The following is a 21,353-nucleotide window of genomic DNA, read 5'->3' as shown; positions in this document are numbered from 1 at the left end:
TATATATATTAAACCTTCCACTGCCTGAGGTACTAACGTCTCGCGAGCTGCTACGCTGATCAGCAGAAGGATCCTGACGAAGGCCAACAGAGCTTTGATTGCGGTGGAAAGATATTAAAAATTGATTGATTTAAGGGGGAGAATGCCTCCTAGAACTTGAGCAATGATGATATGGAATATGAACCTACCACAGGCCCAACGACTGATAATACCTTGATACAAATGATAGAATATTTGAGAAAACAGGATGAATACTTGAATGAATGAATGAATATTCGGATAGAATGGACAGAATTATGGAAAAATCTTTACAAAAACCAGGTGGAAACCTTGATTCTCGGTCAAGAAGAGATCAAGAGGATATCAAACAAGGGGAGGATGAAATGGATCAACTGACTAGCGCACCGCAAACATATGCCTCAGCTGCCGACATGCTAATACAACCACTTAGACGTCCCACAGATTGCGCTTTCATGGTCACATGGTCTACCAAACTGACCAGCTATATGGATCTTCCTTGCTCTGAATCTAAAGCTGCATTGAGGGGAATCTTGAATTTGGGCCTGGATTTACCAGCAATGTATCTCCTGCTGTTGTCCTTATTTCTTACATTGCTACATATGTTGATCCATGGAGAAGTTACCAGTGGAGCTTGTCTCCCGGATACTTGAGTGTAGGCTCACCTTAACAGCTTCGGCAACCTGTCAACATTGGAGCTGACCCATCGTCGTAGATATCGGCCCACACGAACTATCTGCCCTCCAGTGTGTCTCCAGGCGACTTTCTGACATATGTCGCGATAATTCAATATGGCGCCAGCACTCCTATGAGGCCGCTAACCATAAATTACAAGGTTGCAATACTTTGTTTCATAACCTGAGGCCCAACACCAACACCACAAGCGGTGTTCTGGATGTATTACTGACGGACCAGATTCAAGCTGGCAATATTGCTAAATCATCAAAGGCCTTGCATACGGATTCAGACAGCTCCCACAACAAACGGACCATCCCCCTCGCGACCTCCGCCAGTCAATGGGATCCGTCTTACCAGGGAGAGCAAATCGACTGGTATTCGGAATACATCGCTCGGAATGCGCCAATATCAGTTCATTGGTTGCAAGAGCCGTATGCAACTGCGGTCCAAGATGAGGATGATGCGATTATTCAACACGAAATCAAAGGGATGGGCCTTATGAAAGACAACCGTTATGGGGGTTCAGATAAGGTAATTGGCCCCCTAGATGACGGAACCCTCTGTCTGTGGGACCTTAACCGGTCGAGTCTAAGTAAACGAGGTGCAAGAGGGAAAATTGTAGGGACTAGTGTACGGGGCAGCCTTACCACGGATTCATCACGACGAGCAGATGCGCCCTTCTCGTCCAAACCGACGAACCTCGACTTCATTAGCATCGGGGAATGTATGAGCGTCGATTCATTCCTCCAAACTGCTTATATCGCGGTCGGGAACATTTTGAATGAAGTTGATCTATCGACGTTGCAGGTAATATCGCAACAAAAATACCCGTGGTCGATATTCGCTCTTTCCCAGGAAACCGAATATTCAGCCCCATTGACTGTGGGAACTACACGGAATCTCAACCTTTATGACCCAAGATTCCGCGGCCCGGGACCAGATACCAGGCTATGTTGTCCCATGTCTCCAGATAACGGTAGATACGTATCTTTGTTTCAGCCCGTTCCACTCTCGATACTGCACACCCCGCTGCCGAATATAAACTCAATTGTACTTGCCGGACGCTTTTCTGCGATTCTGCTATATGACCGTCGCAACCTGTCTAGTTTACTGAGCACTGCACACTCAGGTGCACGGATATGTAGCTTGGCAGCCATCCCAACGTGTCCTCGACCATACTCCTTTACCCACCCCGAGTTACAAAATAACCACACTATCGTTGCGGCTGGAGAGTACAAAGGACACGGATCTCTTGATATGTTCTCGATCTCCACGCCTGCGAATCCTGGAGACTACAGAACGCAGGACCGCTCATTGTTTGTAAGGGATGGAATATGCCTGAATCGGCAGAGCGAACCGTATTCAAAACTTTTGTCCGTGGCAACCCATGGCACCCGTCTCGTCTTCACTGACGCAAATGGGTACATCAAATGGGTCGAACGGGACGGCCGAACTGAAGTGCGACGGTGGAATTTGACTAAAAATACTAAATATCGCAGACGTCGGCTAGGCCTAACGCACTCAATTCCGTCCAGCTTGCATGATCCGGAATCCTACAGGTGGGTTGATGAATCTGCGGCCGGTGTCTCTGATATAGTTCGCAAAATTCTACCCACCGGATATAATTATGTGCTGGACGACGAGCTCCTTATATGGACCGGAGACAGGATTGGCCGTCTACACTTCTCAAATAAGGCCGGCCAGGATTGGGAGTATGAAGCTGAGATCTACGAAGAGCAAATGGAATCTGCAAGGCGCGAGGAGGAGCGGAAGATGGCTATAGATACGGAGGCTGCTTCTCGATCGCTAAGAACGAACTAGCAAGAACTTACTTGGATGGGGGATTTCGCAATGGGAGTATGAAAACGTGCGTCATATACTTTTTGATCCCTATTTCTGTTTGGTTAAGATAAAGGATATATTTCGTGATAGGGGGATAAGGGTTTTTAGAGTCCCTTGCTATTCATAATATATACCTTATGTCTTATAGATATAATAATGCATAATCCAAGCCTTATTATAAATTGGAAATGTATGTCCGGTTTTGTCTCCTGCCATTCAAGTTAGTCTACCTATGGGTGCCTGATATTGGGCTCATGATAGAGGTCGCGGCCCCGCCATTTGTATGCGCGTTCTTTTGAGCGACTTATTAAATTATATTAGTTATTAAATTCGTCTTACACACTAGTAGTTATTTTACGCTTTACTTATTTCTAAAAATTTAGCTCTTTTTATGTTTTTTCAACTGCTAAATGTCAGCTAAAATCATATCAAAGAGAATGAAACCAGATCGCATGTGATCGAATTTGAAATTCGCAAGCTAACAAGGCCAGAGGAGCCAGCCGTCTTATGGTCTCGTTAACTGCCCGTTCAACTGTAACCTTCTCCATGTTTACGCTGGTAGGGCAGGTTACACGTCCAATCTCGCTGTACCAATCTTTGGCAAACTCAAGAACGTGAGTAAGCATCTCACCAGAGCTTTACTTCTCTTGTTTCCCCAGCAAATCGTTCGGCATTCAACCCATTCACTGCTTTCAAGGGTTTATTTTCTCCGTTACCTCGAGATGCTGATGTCAGTAGGATGGATCCATTCACTCCAAAAGGTAGGTATTTTCTTCTCGTGTCTGCTTCGTGGTGTAGTTGCCTAGGAAACTAATCGGAATTGCTCTAGCTGGCTACGGTCAGGATATCTCAAACTCTATTCTCGGCATCCCTCTTGCCATCCGTCTAGATGACCATCGTGTACTGAAGAAAGCCCGTAACCTGCTCGAACCTGATATTATGAAATTTGTCGCTGCCAATACGACCATTCCTGTGCCAAAAACTTACGAGACCAAATTCGATGAGGAGCAGAATACGTTCTACATTATCATGGATTATATGCACGGAAAACCGTTGGACAAAGTCTGGATGAATTTAACCCAGGATCAACAAAAATCCACTTGCTGCCAGATCGCCAACTATCTTGAGGAACTTCGACAGTTGACAGGCAAGCAAATCGAGGGAGTTAATGGCACCCCAGTCAGAGTTGGCTGTTATTATTCACGTTGGGGTGGGCCGTTCAAAACCGAGAAGGATTTCAACCACTTTATGGCCCCGAACGCCCAGCAATATCCCGGTCATACCCATTCGATCCATTTTGCTCATGGCGATCTCAGCCCCAGGAATATCTTGGTCAACGAGGACGGCGATATTGCAGCAGTTCTTGACTGGGAGTGGGCTGGATGGTTCCCAGAATACTGGGATGTTGTGCGGATGTTCACGGACCTTCCTTCAAAGAAGCAGATGCCTGAATATGCGAAACATCTCCGTTCTGCCCTCTCACATCAATACGAGCGCGAGTTCCATGCGATGGTGCATGTTCTGAAACTTGAACCGCCAGACCCCCGATGGAAGACCATCCATCCAGCGGCCCCAGCTAATTAAGTGTTTTGCTTCCCTCTTTATTTCTGATGCTATTGAGTAATATTTGAGGTGCGACCTTGTAGGCTACTATAATCGTTAGAGCATCCTTGAATTTACATGGCTCCCTACTATTCTGCCAACCACTTGTGAAGATGTGGTGCTTCGCACTGTCATTCCACCAGCCGCCCGAAATCGCGTGAGAGCACTCGCTAATAACGAACGGCTCTCGCGGTCGCGAGCCGAATATCTTCAGATTTTCAATTTTATCAATAGCGGGACAGTGTGACTGAAACGCCTTGCCACAAGCGAGGTTATGCTATTGCAGATATGACGACCCTAGGATGAAGATAGAAACAGGGATCACGGCATGCCTCGCTAATGGGGACACATGGTGGGTCAATCTTGCATTTGAGCTTCGATGAAATTCAGTAAGACCCTTTGTTGGCTGGTACCTCCTCAATTATTTGTTTTGGGACGTAAGCGCCGGAACCCCTGCATAGTTATGCAGCCTCTTTCTTTTCATCAGTTGCATTTCCCAAGCTGTTCAGCGAATTGCGCTCTACCAAGAACAATCGTCGAAGCGCCGTTGAATTCGCGAACAGACATGTAACCTGTTTCGGGCGTATTGGCACTCTATTGTATCTGCCACCGTTGCCCCGTTTCTGTGGTATAAACTGGAGCACCATTTCCTAGTGAGCAGATTTGACCTTGGTATCGCAAGTCTATATAAACTTGCTCACATCTTATCTATTCTTCACTGTTCGGCCAGGGATTATTTGCGTTCGCACTATTCAACTCAAGCCCTTTTTAGCCTGATCCTTCGTTGCTTCGATCATATTTCCAGCCCTGCCCATCCTTTCCTCGCTATTATCCAATTTGTCAACAATGGCAGAGACGGAAATCCGCATCTTTGTCTGGCGCGGGCGGGGTTTGAGCGACACAAAGTTCACACGCCATGCCGCAATATTCTTCTTCAGCGTTCCAGGCGCCAGAACTGGGGACGCCTTCCATACGTCTGGTTCCCCTCAAAATTTCGCATGTATCATTGGTTTGGCTGGCAGAAGGATCTCACAACAATCTGGTGATTTCAGTGAAGAGGCAATTTCAAAGGGAAACGGCAGAACACTTTTCTTTCGCTATCATTTGTTATTTCGTTTGTTTTGTTTTTATTTATTTACTATTATTATGTCCAGATGCTGTTGTTACTCATAGGCAAGGTGCAAGTTTTTATATAATAATTCACTTTCATCTCAACGTCAATGCCATTGTGATTCGGTTTGAAGCTTCTGGTAGTTCCAATAGTGAAGATTGGATACCTGTGGGGAAGTTCGAAGAACATGGGCAAGTTCTCCAAATTCTTAAGCACTTTCGTGATTAAAAAGGAGCCACTTTAGCTTGTAATGGTTCTCTGCTTGAATCACGGAAGATTGGAATGACCACGAGCGTTAATTTTACTACCTATAGATAGTCGTATCTTACACCTACTCATAAACAATATACCATATTTTCGTGCTTTTACCCATGTGCCAAAGATTTTAAGGCGCAAGGAGGATGCAGGTCCACCGGAGCTGATTACAGATAACGCTTGTGGTGCTGGACGTTCTCCTAGCATGTCGGCAGCCGAGGCATATTTTATGCCGTGCGCTAGCCCGCAACAGGAAGCAGTCCCCCTCCGTCCTTGCGACGGCATGTAACGGGAATCAGCGCCACGAATTATTAATTTTTCTTCCGTTGTTCACTAATCAACATTTTTGAGGTGCGCCGGTGTCTATCCTTATATATATCACCTCGAATACAATTCCCACGGTCGTTCATATTCTCATTTCCACTTCGCATTTGAAACGGAGGAATTACCTATCAACATAAACTAAAGGTTCTGTAACATCTTCTGTTACTGGGCTTTCTGAACACCACTGGTCGCAATATCTGCCTGGAACTCTGGCTGCTAACGGGAAGCACAATTGCACTTATGCCTTCGAAAGTAGATGAGGGTCTGCGGTTCAATACGATTGAAGAGTCGATAGAAGCGTTCGGTAAGAAAGAAAAGCTCCAGTTCTCTTCTTGTGAATAGTATTTGTCCATGAGTCACCAATCTCAATTCCGCAGGGTCAAACTCGTGAAAACCAGTACAAAGAGGAGAAATAAAGAAGCAAAGAAAGGAATCTAATACCTGCATTTTCGTTATATATAGGAAATGGAGAGTTTATCATAGTCCTGGATTCCCAAAACAGGGAGAATGAGGGGGACCTGATTATAGCTGCGGACTCGATGACTGCGTCTAAAATGGCGTTCATGATACGGTGGACCAGGTATGTTTCACATTATATTTCTCTCCTGCCTTGACTTGCCCTAAATTCCATTTTCTTTCTCAGATCCAGTTGAGAACAGTAAATGTCTAACCAAAGCACCCCCCAAAATAATAGTGGCTACATCTGCTGCCCCATCCCGGCCTCCCTCTGCACGCATCTTAATCTGCCCCAAATGGTCCTTGAAAATGCCGATCCAAACGGCACAGCCTACACAATATCCATTGATGCCACGGACCCGTCTGTCACCACGGGGATCTCTGCGCATGACCGGGCGCTTACCTGCCGCACCCTTGCCCGACCAGATGTCCAAGCTACCCACTTCCGTCGACCAGGACACATTCTACCGTTACAAGCTAAATCCGGCGGTGTTCTTGAAAGACCTGGTCATACAGAGGCGGCGGTAGAGTTCTGTAGACTGGTAGGAAAGCCAGAGGCGGCTGTTATTTGTGAACTAGTTGAGGATGGAGAGGAGGTAGAAGGGGTGGCAGCGATGGAGGGCAATGGCATGATGAGGGCCGAAAGATGTTTGGAGTTTGGGAAGAGGTGGGGTGTGAAGGTGTGCACAATTGAGGATTTGAGGAAGTATTTGATAAGGGTACAGGGATTGGAAGGGAAGGTGGTAGTGAATGGGAAGCATTAGTTTTTCCTTTCAACCAAGCGTCGTTGCTTGTTCGATGAGGGCTCTTACTTGTATTTTGTTATTTCATTCCATTTATCCATATTACGGCTGACGTGATACTCTGTTGGCAACTCTATTCGATCGAGTTTTGTGCCTGATAGGATTTTGTGACCCATCTCCATCAAAAGGAATCGGCTATTGAGCGGTGGGCAGTTGGATCTTGCCCAGGTGGTATCCTAACTTCCCAGACCTGGATTAGAAGAACTCATTTAGTATTGATCACGTAAATACAATTCCAATGACGCAGACTATTATGTATCAAGTGGTTAACCGTTTCAAGCGTTAATTTTAAGAAATAACAATAAAACGGAGCTCCCATCTAGTTGGGGTGATAATTTCTTGATTGTGATTTGGTAAATCCTAATATTGGTATTGAGGGATGGTGTACATAGTAATAAAACTGACGTCAACCGAAATCAATACCCAGGAGAGCATAACATATACCTAAGATAGCTCAATCCTAAGGCAAAGGAAAGAAGTGAGCCCATCATACTGACACCAAACTCCTTTCCAAAGTAATGCAAACAGTAAGAAGATAATAAACGAAATTAATTTTTAATTCCCATCTGTTCTTGGTTTCGCAACGTCTTCTGGTGCAGATATTTTGGGGGAAACTGTCGTTTCAAAGCAAAAATACAAACTCATCATGAAATCTATAAATTCATTCATCATCTCTTGAGGTGAGAGTAATCCCTCAAAACTCCGACCATATGTGTATTCGTGGTCTTCCCACTTCTCCGTGCCTTCTTCACCTTTTTATGCTCGACCTTCGGTTTTGGTTTGGTTACCTTATTCTTGCTTGTAGATGTAATTCCGGCCTTCTCCAACTCATCAGTTACCGTCTGTTGGTCGGGGATCTTGATTTTCTCCCAAATCTGGCGGAACTCAGGGTCAAAATGCTGAATGAGGGAAGGGTCATTCGCCCACACCATCTTAGGCTGGTTGTCCTTTTTATTTCGGGTAACAAGTAGTTTTCCTTCCTCCTCTAGCTTATCGATGGCCTGAACGATATTCGGCCACCCTTCCCGTAGCTCACGCACACTCATGCCCTGCGCCGTCGGCTGGGACTGAAGCTTCCGAAGCAATTGCTCCGCTGAGCGGATGTTATGCGGAGGCTTAAACCGGAAGGTACCCTCACCATTAGCGCCAGAGGGATCATATTCCACCTTATCATGGGACTGGAGAATACGCTTCAGTGCCTGAATGTAACCAGGGTCATGTCCCTGTTGCTGTAGCGAGAGATAAGATAGGATATCTGCGAACTTGAGCGCGTAGTCCTTGCTTTTCATATGGTCAATAGCGAACACGACCTGGGTCATGATATCCTTGCCCGTGCCAGTGTTGGCCGGTTGAGAATAGACGGTATCCGCATCGTGTCGGCGACCATTTGCGACAGCGTTCGTAGACGACGATCTAACTGCCTGTGCAGTGGTAGAAGTAGCAACGGAGGAGGATCCGGCGGCAGCGAGATTACCTCCGGCCGTTCGTCGGTCTTGCGGGAGACGACTCGCAGCAGATACAACGTTGCTGCTGAACTGGTTGATCTGATTCTGAAAGTAGGACATGATGCGGTGCCGGAGTGCAAACAAAATTGGAGAGGCGGAGTGAGTTACTGCTCAGTACACGCTGAGGTCCTGACTGGCGCATCTACATTGTTTGAAAGTTGACAATCGTAAGTGCGACGCGAGCGAATGGATAGGAAGTAAATGGTAGGCCTGAATGTATTGTCTGATCAAATTGGTGCCATCCATCCAAGATGAATGTTTTCCTGGTTTGAAGCAGGCCAGGCTCTATCTAGGGCGAAAAGTGCTGACCAATTTAAATATCACGTGATTATAAAATCAGTCACCAGCCCCCGTGACTATTTTCTTAGCCCAATCCTTCATATCTGCAACATCTAACAGATGAAGAGAGCTGTACAGCCTAGGTCTTTTTTATCTCCTTTTTCTTTTTTAATTCAAGTTGCGGGTCTCATCTCTAATTAAATTACCATGAGATAAAGGCGATCCTGTTTTATGGGCGCTGTGTCTTATACTGAATTTGCTGAGGCAGCACCAGCAACCGCCCATACCCCGATTTGTTTTGATCCTGCTAGCTCCCCGTCGGGCTCGTTGAGAGAGCAACAAAATATCATCTGTGGCCTGCTGCAACTAGTTTTTAACCGTACGAGCTTGGATCTTTGGTCGCAGCCATGGCTACGGTTGCGGTCGATATTCCCTTCCTCTCTTCCCATTACTCCATCCCCGAAGCCTCTCTCAACACGCTGTCGCAAAATCCGACAGTCGAACTAGTCAACCAGCTCCTGGAAAGCATCTCCACCAAGGCTCGTGAGGCAGAGGAACTGAAGTCTGATAAACTACGGCTGGACGTTGAGCTCGAAAATGCTGTTCGCAGTGGTGAATCAAAAGTGAAAGTTCTCAAAAACTCTGTCGAAAAAGGCTTAGCGGAAATCGCCAGTCTTCGCGGCAAGCTTCAAGAATCAGGTAATATTTAATGATATGCATTATTCTGTTATTAATCTACTGACAAATTTGAAATAGATAATTCGCGGTCGAGCTTAGAATCTGAACTCGCATCTCTGAGGTCGTCTACAAGTGCCAGTGAAACTGAATTTAGTAGTCTAAAATCTCGAATCGATTCGCTAGAAACTTCAAATCGCGATACTCTTGCACTACTAGAGTCCAAATCCAATGCGTATGATAAGTTAGCGGATGATCTTTCAACTCAACATAAGAAAACAATCGAATTACGGCGCGAGGTCGCGACCCTAGAGCAAAAGTTGCAGGCTGCGAACTCCGCCTCCTCAAGTACACGTTTCCGCGAACAAAGCCTACAACAAGAGCTGGAACTTCTGAAAAAAAATAACGAATGGTTCGAGAATGAGCTGAAAACAAAATCCGGGGAGTATCTGAAGTTCCGGAAGGAAAAGAGCGCTCGCATTTCTGAGCTGCAACGGCTAAACGAGGATGCCAACTCTAATATTGATGCCTTAAGACGCAGCGAAAACAATCTCAAATCCCGTCTGGATGAGGTTGAGCAGAAGTACGAAGACTCACTCTCCACCATTCAACAGCTCAAGGAAGAAGCCATTCAGGCCACAGAATCTTTCCGAATCGAACTTGATAGCTCAAGTAGGCTAGCACAATTGCAACAGACATCCGCCGAGACTGCCAAGCGACGCGTAAAAGAATGCCAATTGGCGTTAGAAAAGATGAGAGATGATGCCGCAGAAGAGATCTCTAGGTTACGAGCTGAGATTGAAACTGAGCATTCTGACAAGGAGGCCGCAGAACGTCGTGTTGCCGAGCTTGAACTTAATGTCAGGGAGCTACAGTCCGAAATTTCTGCTGCGCGACACCAGCCAATGAGCCCGGGACTGGGGGTTAATGGAGCCGGACTTTCCACGCCCCTCAGGCCAGGCACCCCAGTTGGTTCATTCTCACCCAGGACATCGCGTACCAAAGGCAGTTTAACCCTGACGCAAATGTATAGCGAGTATGATAAAATGCGGACGCTTCTCGCTGCCGAGCAGCGAAACAATCAGGAGTTGAAAGCGACTATGGATGAAATGGTGCAGGACCTCGAGTCAAGCAAACCTGAAATTGATGAGCTTCGCGCGGATCATTCACGGTTGGAGGCCGCTGTCGTAGAAATGTCGAACATATTGGACACGGCTGGGAAAGAAAGAGATGATGCAACGAGGGAAGCTCGCAAATGGCAGGGACAGGTGGAAGGATTGGAACGCGAAGGACAGATATTGAGACAGCAGTTGAGGGATTTGAGTTGTCAGGTTAAGGTCTTGGTTATGGAAGTACATTTACTTGGATCAGGCGAAAAGGGTTATGACAGGGCAGAGCTAGAGAAGATTGCCCAGGGTGAAATGGACGATTCATCACAGGACTTGAACGAAACTGGCCGTTTTATCACTCTCCACTTAACGACATTCAAAAATGTGAACGAACTCCAACAGCAAAATGTCACGCTACGGAGGATGCTCCGGGATCTTGGTGATAAGATGGAGGGAGAGGAGGCTCGTCGGAAGAGTGAATCTTACCAGAAGGATCAAGAGGAACTGAAGGAGTTACGTGTTAGGGTACAAACATATCGGGATGAAATGGCAAACCTTATCGCCCAAACAAAGAGTTACATCAAAGAAAGAGACACGTTCCGCAGCATGCTTACACGTCGCCGAGAAACAGGGGAATCTACGAATCCCTTCTCACAGTCTCTGCCTTTGGGCGCAGTCGCCCCGATTGCTACTGGCGATGCCGTCGCGCAATCCCAAGAAAGTCCAGACTATACCGAACTTTTACGAAAATTGCAAGCTAACTTTGATTCATTCCGGCAAGAAACAGCAACGGACCATTCCTCTCTGAAACAGCAAGTCAACGATCTTACGAGGAAAAATAGTGAGTTACAAAGTGAAATCAGTCGTTCGAATAGCCAATTGGCCGCTGCTGTGCAACGCGCCGAGCTTCTTCAGTCCAACTTCAATTTACTTAAGGGAGAAAATGTTGAGCTTCAGAAACGGCACGCTATTCTCATGGAAAATGCGAACAAACAAGACTTAAGGACTCAACAAGTTGCAGAGGACCTGGTGGAGGCAAGGGGGCTTGTTGATAGTCAGCGACGAGAAACGGAAAACCTAAAAGCGGAGAAGGAGCTCTGGAAAAAAATTGAGAAGCGATTGATGGAGGACAATGAGTCCCTGCTCAACGAACGTGCTCGTCTCGACTCTCTTAATGCCAACCTCCAATCCATGTTGAATGAACGGGAGCACTTAGAATCGGAAAGTCGCCGACGCCTTCAGTCAACCGTTGAGAATTTAGAATCCGAATTACAAACCACCAAGCGAAAACTCAACGAGGAAATGGAGGAAGCTAAGAAATCAACGCTACGGAGGGAGTACGAAAATAGCCAAAATCAAAAGAGAATTGACGATTTGGTTACCAGCCTTAGCGCAGTTCGTGAGGAGCTCATCAACACAAAATCCACTCGTGACCATTTGCAGTCAAGAGTTGACGAGCTATCGGTGGAGCTTAAGAGTGCGGAAGAAAGATTGGAAGTTTTGCAACGGAAACCTATCGTCGCGACTGCCGCTGCTCCTCCCGCTCCTCCCGATACCGAACCCAACGCAGCAGCGGATGAGGGTGGGCTAAGCCGAGAGCAAGAGTTGGCCTTTGAAGTTTCCGAATTAAAGCGGGATCTTGAGTTGGCAAAATCTGAACTCGAACACGCGAAGGAACAGGTGGAGGATTATAAGGCCATCAGCCAATCCACTGAGGAGCGTCTCCAGTCCGTTACTGATACAAATGAACAATACCAAGAAGATACTAATCGCTTGCTTGAAGAGAAAGATGGGGAAATATCCGAATTGCAAAAGCGTGTCGAAGAAATTACATCAGAACTTGCTATGACTAATGATGAATTATCGAAACTTCGTGACCAGGAAGCTGACTCCCAACGCCGGTTTGACGACCAAAAGTCAATGCTGGAGGCCGAAATTTCTAGGCTCAAGGAGCAAGACGAGCGATACGCTGCAGCCGCTCAGTACCATCAACAAGACCTTAAAGCACAAGCAGAAATTGCCCAGCATGCTCAACAAAATTACGAAAATGAGCTTGTGAAACATGCCGAAGCAGCCAAAAATCTCCAGATGGTTAGAGCCGAAGCTAGCGAGCTTAAACTTGAGGTAGTCGACTTAAGAACCCAAGCCGAATCCGCCAAAAACAACCTTCTAAGAGAGGAGGAAAACTGGAATGAAATGAAGGGTAGATACGAAAGAGAAATAACGGAGCTTAATAGACGTCGCGAGGAGGTCGCAAATCAAAATACTCTGCTTCATCAGCAGCTTGAAAACATTACCCGGCAAATTTCAACTCTACAGCGCGATAAGGAGAGTATGCCAGAAGAAGCCGATGAGACTGGGTCGTCCTCATCTAGCCTAGAAGGACTACAGGAGGTTATCAAATTCCTGAGAAGGGAAAAAGAAATTGTTGATGTCCAATATCATTTGTCAACGCAGGAGGCCAAACGCCTCCGCCAGCAGCTCGACTACGCACAATCTCAACTTGATGATACCCGTCTTAAGCTTGAACAACAGCGTCGTGCGGAAGCTGATTCTGAACATAATATGCTGAACCACAAAAAGCTAATGGATACCCTCAATGAACTAAATCTCTTCCGGGAGAGTAGTGTCACCCTCAGGAATCAAGCAAAACAAGCGGAAGCTGCTCTAGCAGAGAAGTCTGCTCGTGTAGAAGAACTAACTCAACGCATTGGTCCACTAGAAACTCGTATCCGCGAATTAGAAAACATTGTGGAAACGAAGGACGGAGAGTTTAAACTGCTACAGGAAGATAGGGACAGATGGCAGCAACGGACTCAAAATATTCTGCAAAAATATGATCGTGTCGATCCTGTGGAAATGGAGGCGCTCAAAGAGAAGCTTGCTGCATTAGAAAAGGAGCGCAACGAAGCTGTTTCCGCTAGAGATGAACATCAGGCGCAGGTAACAACATTGTCAACCCAGGTCAAGCAGGGAGAGGAACGAATTCAAACCATGCGCTCAACCCTCACAGACCAATTTAAAGCGAGATCGAAGGAGCTATCTTCTCGAATTCAAGCCAAGCAAGTGGAGTTAAATACAGCAATTCAGGAAAAGGAAGTTATCCAACTCGAATTGGACCGCACAAAGGAAGAACTCAATGCGCTAAAGGCGAAGTTACCAGCAGATGATGGGGTACCCGCTCCTGTCCCCGCTCCCATCGCCGTAAGCCAAAACGTAACGGATGCGCAACAGCCGCCTGCTGCGCAGCCAATAATGCCCCCAACGAATGATTCTGCCAACGTTGAGAAAATTAAAGCCCTTGAAGAAAAAATCCAAAGACTAGAGGCTGCGCTTGCTGAAAAGGAAGCGACAATTGATCAAAAGGTCAAGGAGCGGGTTGATAAAATGAAGGAGACGCTGAATAACAAACTTGCTGAGTACAAAACACTTCACAAAGAAGAAGTTGAAAAGCTGAAAGCGAGCCACCAACAAGAACTCGAATCTGCTGTTTCATCGGCTGCTAAACCAGACGGCGTTCCTGATCTTACTGATGCTCAGGCAAGGGAGCTTGTTGCTAAAAACGAGACGATCAGGGCTATCGTTCGAAACAACATCAAGAATGCGGTCACAAAAGAAAGAGCGGCCATGGCGAACAAAGAGGTACAGATTGCAGCGACACCAGATGCAGACGCCATTAAGGAGCTAGAGAAAAAGTTCAGTGAAGAAAGGGACGCAATTATTAAAGAACGAGACCAGAAGATTGGCTCTGCTGTTGAGCTGGCAGAGAAAAAGTTGTTGGCGAAACTTAGCATGACGGAGGGACGCGCGAGAAATGCGCAGGCAAAACTTGAAGTCCTGCAGAAGGCCGCCGTTGAAACGCCACAAAGACCTGTTGTTGAAGTTTGGGAGATTGCTAAGGTTACGCGACCAGCGCCGGTAGCTGTGGCAGCCCAACCACCACCAGTTGCTCAAATCCAACCGCAACAAATCCAATCACCAGCTCTAAAACCAACACGAACCGAATCTCCGGCTCACCCTCCAAGCCCGACCCCACAGACACCAACTGCTCATTCGCAAACGCGGATGCAACCTCAACTAGCTCAACCACAACCGTCTCCATCTCCTGCCCCTGCTCAACGTGCACCTACTGTTGGAAGCCCGAAACCCACGCAGGTGGCTCCTGCACAAGCCTCTCAACAGCAGCAGCAGCCAGCACAGCAACAGCAGCCAGCACAGCAACAGCAGCCGGAACAGCAGCAACAACAACATTCGCAGCCAGGTACATCTAATCAACCATCTCCCGCTCAACAACTCAACCAGTCCCAGGCTACGTCGTCTCTCCCTAACAGGCCTCCGCAGAGCAATCATCATCCAGCAATTGGCACTGGTCCGGGCGTACTTCGTGCTCTCCAATCTGGGTTACCGATTGCTCGAGGTGGTAGAGGACGGGGAGGGCCATCCAGCCAACCACATAATCCGTTCGGCCCTCAAGCTACCGAGCAGCAAGGTCAAGGTCAACCACCTCAACAGCAACAAGCCATAGGTCGAGGCTCTGGTTTACCCCGTGGCGGCGCTCGGGGCCGCGGTGGTCAGGGTCGTGGTGGCGCTCAAAATGTTCAGACCAGCAATCTACCCCAGGGACAAAGCCAACCCAGTCCCAGAGGAGGCCGTGGTGCACTCAATGCCCACGCTCGTCAGTTCATTCCTCAGGGCAACAAGCGAGCCAGAGATGATGGCGGGGAAGGTAGTGATAGCGGAAGCGGGAAGAGAATTCGCGGAGGCGGTGCCGGATCCTAAGCCTGTGGATACGTTATACCTTGTTTCATCCTAAAAATCATTGATTTTCCTTTGTATGCATATCATTCCTTTTTTTTTCTTCAGGGGTTATGTCTTTTTTAAAACCTGGGATCGTTCTTTGTTTTTTTTTTTCCTCTCCTGTTTTTTTCCCTATCACTATAAGTTCTACACCAGCGTTTTGTCTTGTGTTTAATACTCTTTTTGGTTCTTCTTGATCTGCGCTTGCGGAGTGAGGAATAAATCAGACGAAATTTCTGTCCATATCTACTTTGTTGTGTATGTACACTATTCGGATCAAAAAGCATGTTCATGAGCCTTCTTGGATTCCTTTATCCCCATCCTCTAGCTGTAGTATTGTTCAAAGTGCAGAAGAAACAGTGGTATTCTCGAGGGTATCAGGTCGCTAAATCGCAGAGCAAAGTCGAAGCGAGAATCATCGTACGCTCTCCAAAGAATCAAAAGTAAAAAATGCCTACACCAATAAAAATTACAAGCTCACTTCCTCCTCGCTCCGCCACCAATGTTCACTGCTCCAATCAGATTAGTCAACCCTTCCCTCTCTTTCTCCAGGACTGCCAGCCGGCCCTTTTCCACAACCGTTCCCCCTAACCCGAACCAAGGCACCGCTTCATCGCCATGCTGCTGTTGTTGCCCATTCGCTCTTTTCCGTCTCTGCAACCTATTCCCACTACCAGTACCACCCCATATCACAACCCAAGCGTCAACCACGCCATCGTCCGGAATGCAGCAACCGGGACAAACCTTCGCGTGTTGACCGACACGCACGCGCTGGCCCAGGATGGCAGCAGTGTCGACTGTTGCAGCAGAGGAAATGTGGGTGCCAGCACTAATGGTAACAAGGGGACCGATAAGAACAGAATTTTCCACAACAGTGACTATGGTTGTTGCTGTAGGTGTTATAGAAGTTGTCGTGTCTATTGATCGTGTTGTTGGTGTCAAGGGGGTTGGAGAAGTTTGAGGGCCACCAATTATGGATTTTTCACCTATAATGCAACCACTTCCGATTTTAATGGGCCCTTCGAAGGAGATGAATTTGGTTCGCGGGTGTATGACGGTGCCTGCACCGATAGAAATGGGATGGGTGCCCTGGAAGCTCACTGATTCCGAGATAGTTGCGGAAGGATGTGTTGTTAAGGGCGGTTTATAGCTTGGGCTAGTAGGTTTTTGTGAGGATGAATGGCGGGAGGAAGAGTGTCTGTGGGCTTGGTTCGCGGACATTCTTGTTGTTGTATAATTGTTCGTAGGTTGACAACAAGATGTTGATTTAAGGTGCGAAAGATGCGGGGAGGACAACCGTAGTCAGTAGGTTTGGGGTAGTTAAGGATGTCTTATCGATAAGCATGGAACCGCATCTTATGGACGGCGAAGTCAGAATAGAAACTTCGCAACTGCCACGTTTTCATAAAAGTTCGAGATATTACCAAGTACTTGTAGTGCTATTATATTTATTAAATGTAAATACTTTATAAGGTGGGGATTTATATGAAAAATATGAAGAAAACAAATACCAGACGAGCATTTACATTTACCAGATACCAAATCGGATATCAAAAATATATCATCATGAAACTATATACAATCGCCAAATAGCTTCCCCTATTCGACTTCTACTTCTTGGTCTTTATCCCCAGCCTGAATGTTCAACTTTTTTCTCCAGTCCCAGACTCCACGATCCACCTCTTCACGTGTCATCCCATCTCTCACCAGGCAAAACGAAACTCCCAATTCCGTCTGCACATTTCTATTCCTTGCTTCATCGTCAAAAAACAACATATCTTCATATCGTATTCCACTTGCTTGGTGTATTCGCGAGAAATGTTGCGACTTATCGCCGGGGAAAATCTGAACATAGTCAAAATAATCCAGAGCACGGACAGAGCGATTATTGGCTGCCGTGGGGTTATCCGAGAACGATGGTATGATATGTAATGTTTTAAGCATATCTCGAGCAATGTCTGGAGCGTACGTTCTCGACGCAATCCCTATGGGTATGGATCGCGAACGACACGCATGCAAGATAGAGGATACGGCGGGGTAAAATGCGAAAGATTCACCCCACCTGTAACAAACCCAGAATCAAACAAATCAGAAGTCAGTCGCCGGTAAGATGCGATCAGTCATTACCTACTACAGGTAAGTCACGTTCAATCTGTGACACGAGCGGGATACTGGGGCCGGGAAAGCGACATAGAGAAGGCCATACCTGTCAACGCATCGCGAGTTATTGTCCTTTGCTTTAAGAGGAGGACTAACATGGGTGTCGACCCAAAATGGCCATAATGTATAATCTAGGTCGAAAACGAAAAGTTTCGGCAAAGGAAGTCCGTCGTTGAAGGTCGAAGGCGCAACTGTGGGATCTTCGAGGGCGGGCTGGGCTTTCGCTCCTGAGCCGCTTTTTGTTCTGGCCATACTAGTATGCGCGGCTTAAACGTATACACAAATCATCAACCTGCCTTTCGGTTTAGCAAGTGTACATGAAATATCCCCAATCTCCAGCCCAAAATTGGGAAATGCAATGTTGGGAAATGTAGAATTATTGATTATTATCGATTATTGAAAGGGATCAGGGCGTCTATCAGTCGGCAAAATCACGTGGATTCGGAGACGCCGCCCGAAACGGCAATTTTGACCTCTGACCTTACCGCGCCGTCATCAACCAAATGTTTGCCATTTACTACTACATGTATTGCTATTATTTCCGCTTGGATATCCATAATTACTATCTCTTTGGGAGTTATTCCCCCGCTTATGTGTCATTAAGCACTAGTAGTACTTGTATTCATTCACCCAAATCCGAAAACCTTGCCTTCCCACCTGGAGTTGAATTGAGTTCGTTTATGACTGGTGTTTATGTGTCAATGATGGGTGTAGCTCAAACATCTCATCGAACTCAAGATCTTCCATATCTGTTCAAACTCTGTGCCCCCGCTAATTCGCAGTTCCTGCTTGATTGCATCCCAGTCAGATGCGTACCGAAGCACTCTCATCTGCTGTTCCACTGTCAATAACTCAGAACCGCCCATAGCGTCCGCAATGACCCTCCTCCATATGTCCATTGGCAAGCCAAATCTACCAATATCAAACTTGTCTTCAGCCTTTGCGGGTTGCTTCTTGGCCCCAGCCATTGAATCTTTGCGACTCCTAGGAATCTTGCGACTCGTCGAGTTTCCTACATCTTGTCGAAGAGTTTCTTCCCGGGTTGGAGCCAATCCCTCTCGGCTATATCCTTCCAGTGATTCTTGAATAGTCGGGAAATCTTCTAGGAAACTTTCGCTTCGTTGCGCGGATGGGTTCCGATTCCAACAGCCATTTTTCGGGTTTTCAATTTTCGGGTGTTGGTTTATTGGATCGTCGCTTGTCAGATTTTCATTTGTCAGGCACGGTTCCATTAGTTTCTTATCCTCGAGGGTAACAGACGGTTTCAGCTTAGTGCCATCGTTGAGCAAGATTGCACGGGCAACCCTCATCATTTTGAATGCTATGCTCCAAATATCAGCAATTGCTGGACCGTCGGTCCTAAAAATGTCCAGAAGCAAGCGATTCTTCACTCGTTCCATTTCGATCTCGTGTTTTTTGCGTAGCTCCCTATACTTTGCGATATCGGACTCTCTAAATTCGCTGTCGAAGCCTTGGGCTTCTGTTTCTTCTGCGTCAGTGTCGGATTCTTGCACACGATACTCGTTTCCCAGTTCAAGTAGTCTTCTTCCGAGTTCACTTAATTTTTCATTAGGTGTGTATACAATGCCATTCACTGGGTTAGTCTGCTCTGCTGGTATCACCGATTTACCGGGCGGGAGGAACTCCAGGAGCATATCAGGCCGGCGGTGCGAAAGGATGATAACCCATAAGTGAAACGCACACGCATTTGTCGTGCAGCAATTCGAGAAAATTAGATATGGCACCGATCGAAGGCCTCTCGTGCTCCTATAATTCAGATTGTCTGTTGGCTGGGCTCCGTGCCAATCAACCTGAGAACCCCAGGCTTTCGATGAATCTTGAACTCATTATTAGCTCGTTGAAGTTAACAGAATGCGCTGGTGTCGTACCTTGGTGGACCTCATGTCCTTTTTCTATATTCGCAGCTTGGCTTGGCGGCTTCCTGTTCTCCTTCTCTTCTCCAAGTACGACGACATCCACCGCTTTCCTGAGGGCGTCAACTGCATCAGGATCGGCCTGATTCTGCGAAGTCCTATTGGCCAGAGGTTCGATAAAATCCAAATCACTGTGCGCATATACTCTAGCAAGCACATCAAATCCCGCTCCCCCGAGAGGATTGTTGCTGAAATCAACCTTCCTCAGCACATAACATCCTTGAAATGACTCCAAGAAAGCCTGCCAGGACTCCCTCTCTTCCCGAAAAGAAACAGAAATTTGATTATCTGATATGTCCAGCTGTGCTAAGCAGTCACTGCTGAGTGCAACAACTTGGCCCAGCTTCCTCATGGAAGCCACAGTCAACGCATTTCCCTTGAGCACAAGCTCAGTCAACCGGACAATTCCATCGGGGTGCTGCTTGTCGCGATACTGAATACAGGTTATAAGATCGTCAATGAAGGCAGCAAATCCCTCATCAGTGAGTTCTTTTCCTGTCAGATCGATTTCAACGTGAGGATCTCTGGCCGCAGCCCTTGACCCGAGTCCAGGAGGGATCCTTTTTCTCTATTATTCATATATTAGGCATCTGTCCAGTTGCATTTTTCTAAACCAGCTTTTGGCAGAAATAGGAGTATTATACAAGATCTTTCGACACTGCCTGTCCAGCCTTCAAGCCCTGGACTTTCCGCTGTTTCGTGTTTCAGCTATCAGTACCCATCCTTGTAAAATGCAAAATCCGATATAGATTGCTTTGCTCACTCCTGTATAGTTCAGCTTCACCATCGTATTTAGCTGTGCTCCACGAACGATTTCTTCCCTACTGTTGTCTGTACGGAAATGAGGATCAGCATCTCTGGCTTGTGAAATCGATACTCTTGGAGTCTTATGTACGCAGCCTCCTTGTTTCCTTCTCAGGGACAGACAAGTTATGGTCTTTCTCGTACAAACGTAACAAGGACTGTCATGACCACTTTACCTACCGATGAAATTTTGTTTACCTCGATCCTCTTTCGTCAATCTTTCTAGGCGCGCTCTTCCTGTCAAATCCTGGATAATGGTACGAGAAAGTCATGCAAGTGTGCGAGCCATGCAGCAGTTGAATAAATAGACCTGGGATTGAGATCACCAAAGGAAAGAAAGTGCCATGAGAAAGGCATGGAGCTGTATGGAATAAAGGCGAAATAATTATGTGCAAACTCTCTTGCAACATTTATGTCACTACAGGTTGTCATGTCTTTGTTTATTATTCGCCGCTGCCCATCACACGCAATATCATCAACACAGGGCATTCTGACTGGATGCATTGTTCATTTTAACCATGAGTTTGGTCCTTGTGCTTTTCAATTCATCAACCCCATCTCCCAACAAGTGACAATCAGTTAAAGAATTTATAGTTCATAAAACTGGGGGTTAATAAAATCTACATGAAATTACTAGAATCAATCTGTCCCATGTTAAATATCAAAATATGCAGGGTTTAAATAAAATATTGTCATTTAAAGATCCACGCACCCCCATTCCATCCTAGAATATATTGTGATGCTAAAACGAATTGATCGAGATTATTTAGCATCGTAGTACCCATTGAAGAAAAAATCCTGTTCTATATAATAAGTGATGACGAATAAAGAACAACACAAAAGGAAATGACTGTATAAGGATGCCCTTCCACACAATCTCGTATCGTATCTTCCCTCATAACATCTGATCAAATAGCAAAAAAAGGAAAGAAAAAAAGTTCCTATTCCATGCTAAGCACCAACAACCCCTCCGCATTTTTCTCTCCATTTGCTTTGCCTCC

The 21,353-nt window shown here is 46.4% G+C and overlaps 9 protein-coding genes across 9 annotated transcripts; 5 read left to right on the top strand and 4 right to left on the bottom strand.

The window, feature by feature from the left end:
* Positions 1-296: 296 nt before the first annotated feature.
* HCBG_02744 (F-box domain-containing protein) lies at positions 297-2,686 on the top strand (the record flags this gene model as incomplete). Its single annotated transcript, XM_045429793.1, has 2 exons — positions 297-645; positions 734-2,686. 2 exons carry the CDS (start codon positions 297-299, stop codon positions 2,515-2,517), a joined length of 2,133 nt encoding a protein of 710 aa, XP_045289688.1.
* Positions 2,687-3,084: 398 nt separating this feature from the next.
* On the top strand, positions 3,085-4,258 carry HCBG_02743 (uncharacterized protein; the record flags this gene model as incomplete). Its single annotated transcript, XM_045429792.1, has 3 exons — positions 3,085-3,152; positions 3,277-3,299; positions 3,368-4,258. The coding sequence occupies 3 exons, from the start codon at positions 3,085-3,087 to the stop codon at positions 4,120-4,122; spliced, it is 846 nt and encodes a 281-aa protein (XP_045289687.1).
* A 728-nt stretch (positions 4,259-4,986) lies between these two features.
* Positions 4,987-5,479, top strand: HCBG_02742 (uncharacterized protein; the record flags this gene model as incomplete). The annotated part of the gene is made up of 2 exons (XM_045429791.1): positions 4,987-5,182; positions 5,295-5,479. 2 exons carry the CDS (start codon positions 4,987-4,989, stop codon positions 5,477-5,479), a joined length of 381 nt encoding a protein of 126 aa, XP_045289686.1.
* A 591-nt stretch (positions 5,480-6,070) lies between these two features.
* On the top strand, positions 6,071-7,149 carry HCBG_02741 (3,4-dihydroxy-2-butanone 4-phosphate synthase; the record flags this gene model as incomplete). Its single annotated transcript, XM_045429790.1, has 3 exons — positions 6,071-6,134; positions 6,293-6,410; positions 6,525-7,149. 3 exons carry the CDS (start codon positions 6,071-6,073, stop codon positions 7,048-7,050), a joined length of 708 nt encoding a protein of 235 aa, XP_045289685.1.
* A 285-nt stretch (positions 7,150-7,434) lies between these two features.
* On the bottom strand, positions 7,435-8,822 carry HCBG_02740 (transcription initiation factor IIE subunit beta; the record flags this gene model as incomplete). Its single annotated transcript, XM_045429789.1, has 1 exon — positions 7,435-8,822. One exon carries the CDS (start codon positions 8,652-8,654, stop codon positions 7,758-7,760), a length of 897 nt encoding a protein of 298 aa, XP_045289684.1.
* Positions 8,823-9,280: 458 nt separating this feature from the next.
* On the top strand, positions 9,281-15,436 carry HCBG_02739 (uncharacterized protein; the record flags this gene model as incomplete). The annotated part of the gene is made up of 2 exons (XM_045429788.1): positions 9,281-9,572; positions 9,630-15,436. The coding sequence occupies 2 exons, from the start codon at positions 9,281-9,283 to the stop codon at positions 15,434-15,436; spliced, it is 6,099 nt and encodes a 2,032-aa protein (XP_045289683.1).
* Positions 15,437-15,931: 495 nt separating this feature from the next.
* Positions 15,932-16,804, bottom strand: HCBG_02738 (transferase hexapeptide domain-containing protein; the record flags this gene model as incomplete). The annotated part of the gene is made up of 1 exon (XM_045429787.1): positions 15,932-16,804. The coding sequence occupies one exon, from the start codon at positions 16,673-16,675 to the stop codon at positions 15,932-15,934; it is 744 nt and encodes a 247-aa protein (XP_045289682.1).
* Positions 16,805-17,053: 249 nt separating this feature from the next.
* On the bottom strand, positions 17,054-17,866 carry HCBG_02737 (Mg-dependent acid phosphatase; the record flags this gene model as incomplete). The annotated part of the gene is made up of 2 exons (XM_045429786.1): positions 17,054-17,516; positions 17,661-17,866. 2 exons carry the CDS (start codon positions 17,864-17,866, stop codon positions 17,054-17,056), a joined length of 669 nt encoding a protein of 222 aa, XP_045289681.1.
* Positions 17,867-18,240: 374 nt separating this feature from the next.
* On the bottom strand, positions 18,241-21,137 carry HCBG_02736 (leucine rich repeat domain-containing protein; the record flags this gene model as incomplete). The annotated part of the gene is made up of 6 exons (XM_045429785.1): positions 18,241-18,271; positions 18,431-19,451; positions 19,504-20,116; positions 20,312-20,379; positions 20,533-20,574; positions 21,065-21,137. 6 exons carry the CDS (start codon positions 21,135-21,137, stop codon positions 18,241-18,243), a joined length of 1,848 nt encoding a protein of 615 aa, XP_045289680.1.
* Positions 21,138-21,353: the final 216 nt, after the last annotated feature.

This window comes from Histoplasma capsulatum, assembly GCF_000150115.1.
Source record: "Histoplasma capsulatum G186AR genomic scaffold supercont2.3, whole genome shotgun sequence".
NCBI classification, from domain to species: Eukaryota; Fungi; Ascomycota; class Eurotiomycetes; order Onygenales; family Ajellomycetaceae; genus Histoplasma; species Histoplasma capsulatum.
The sequence above is the reverse complement of the archived record's forward strand: the minus strand, read 5'-3'. Positions and strand labels throughout refer to the sequence as shown.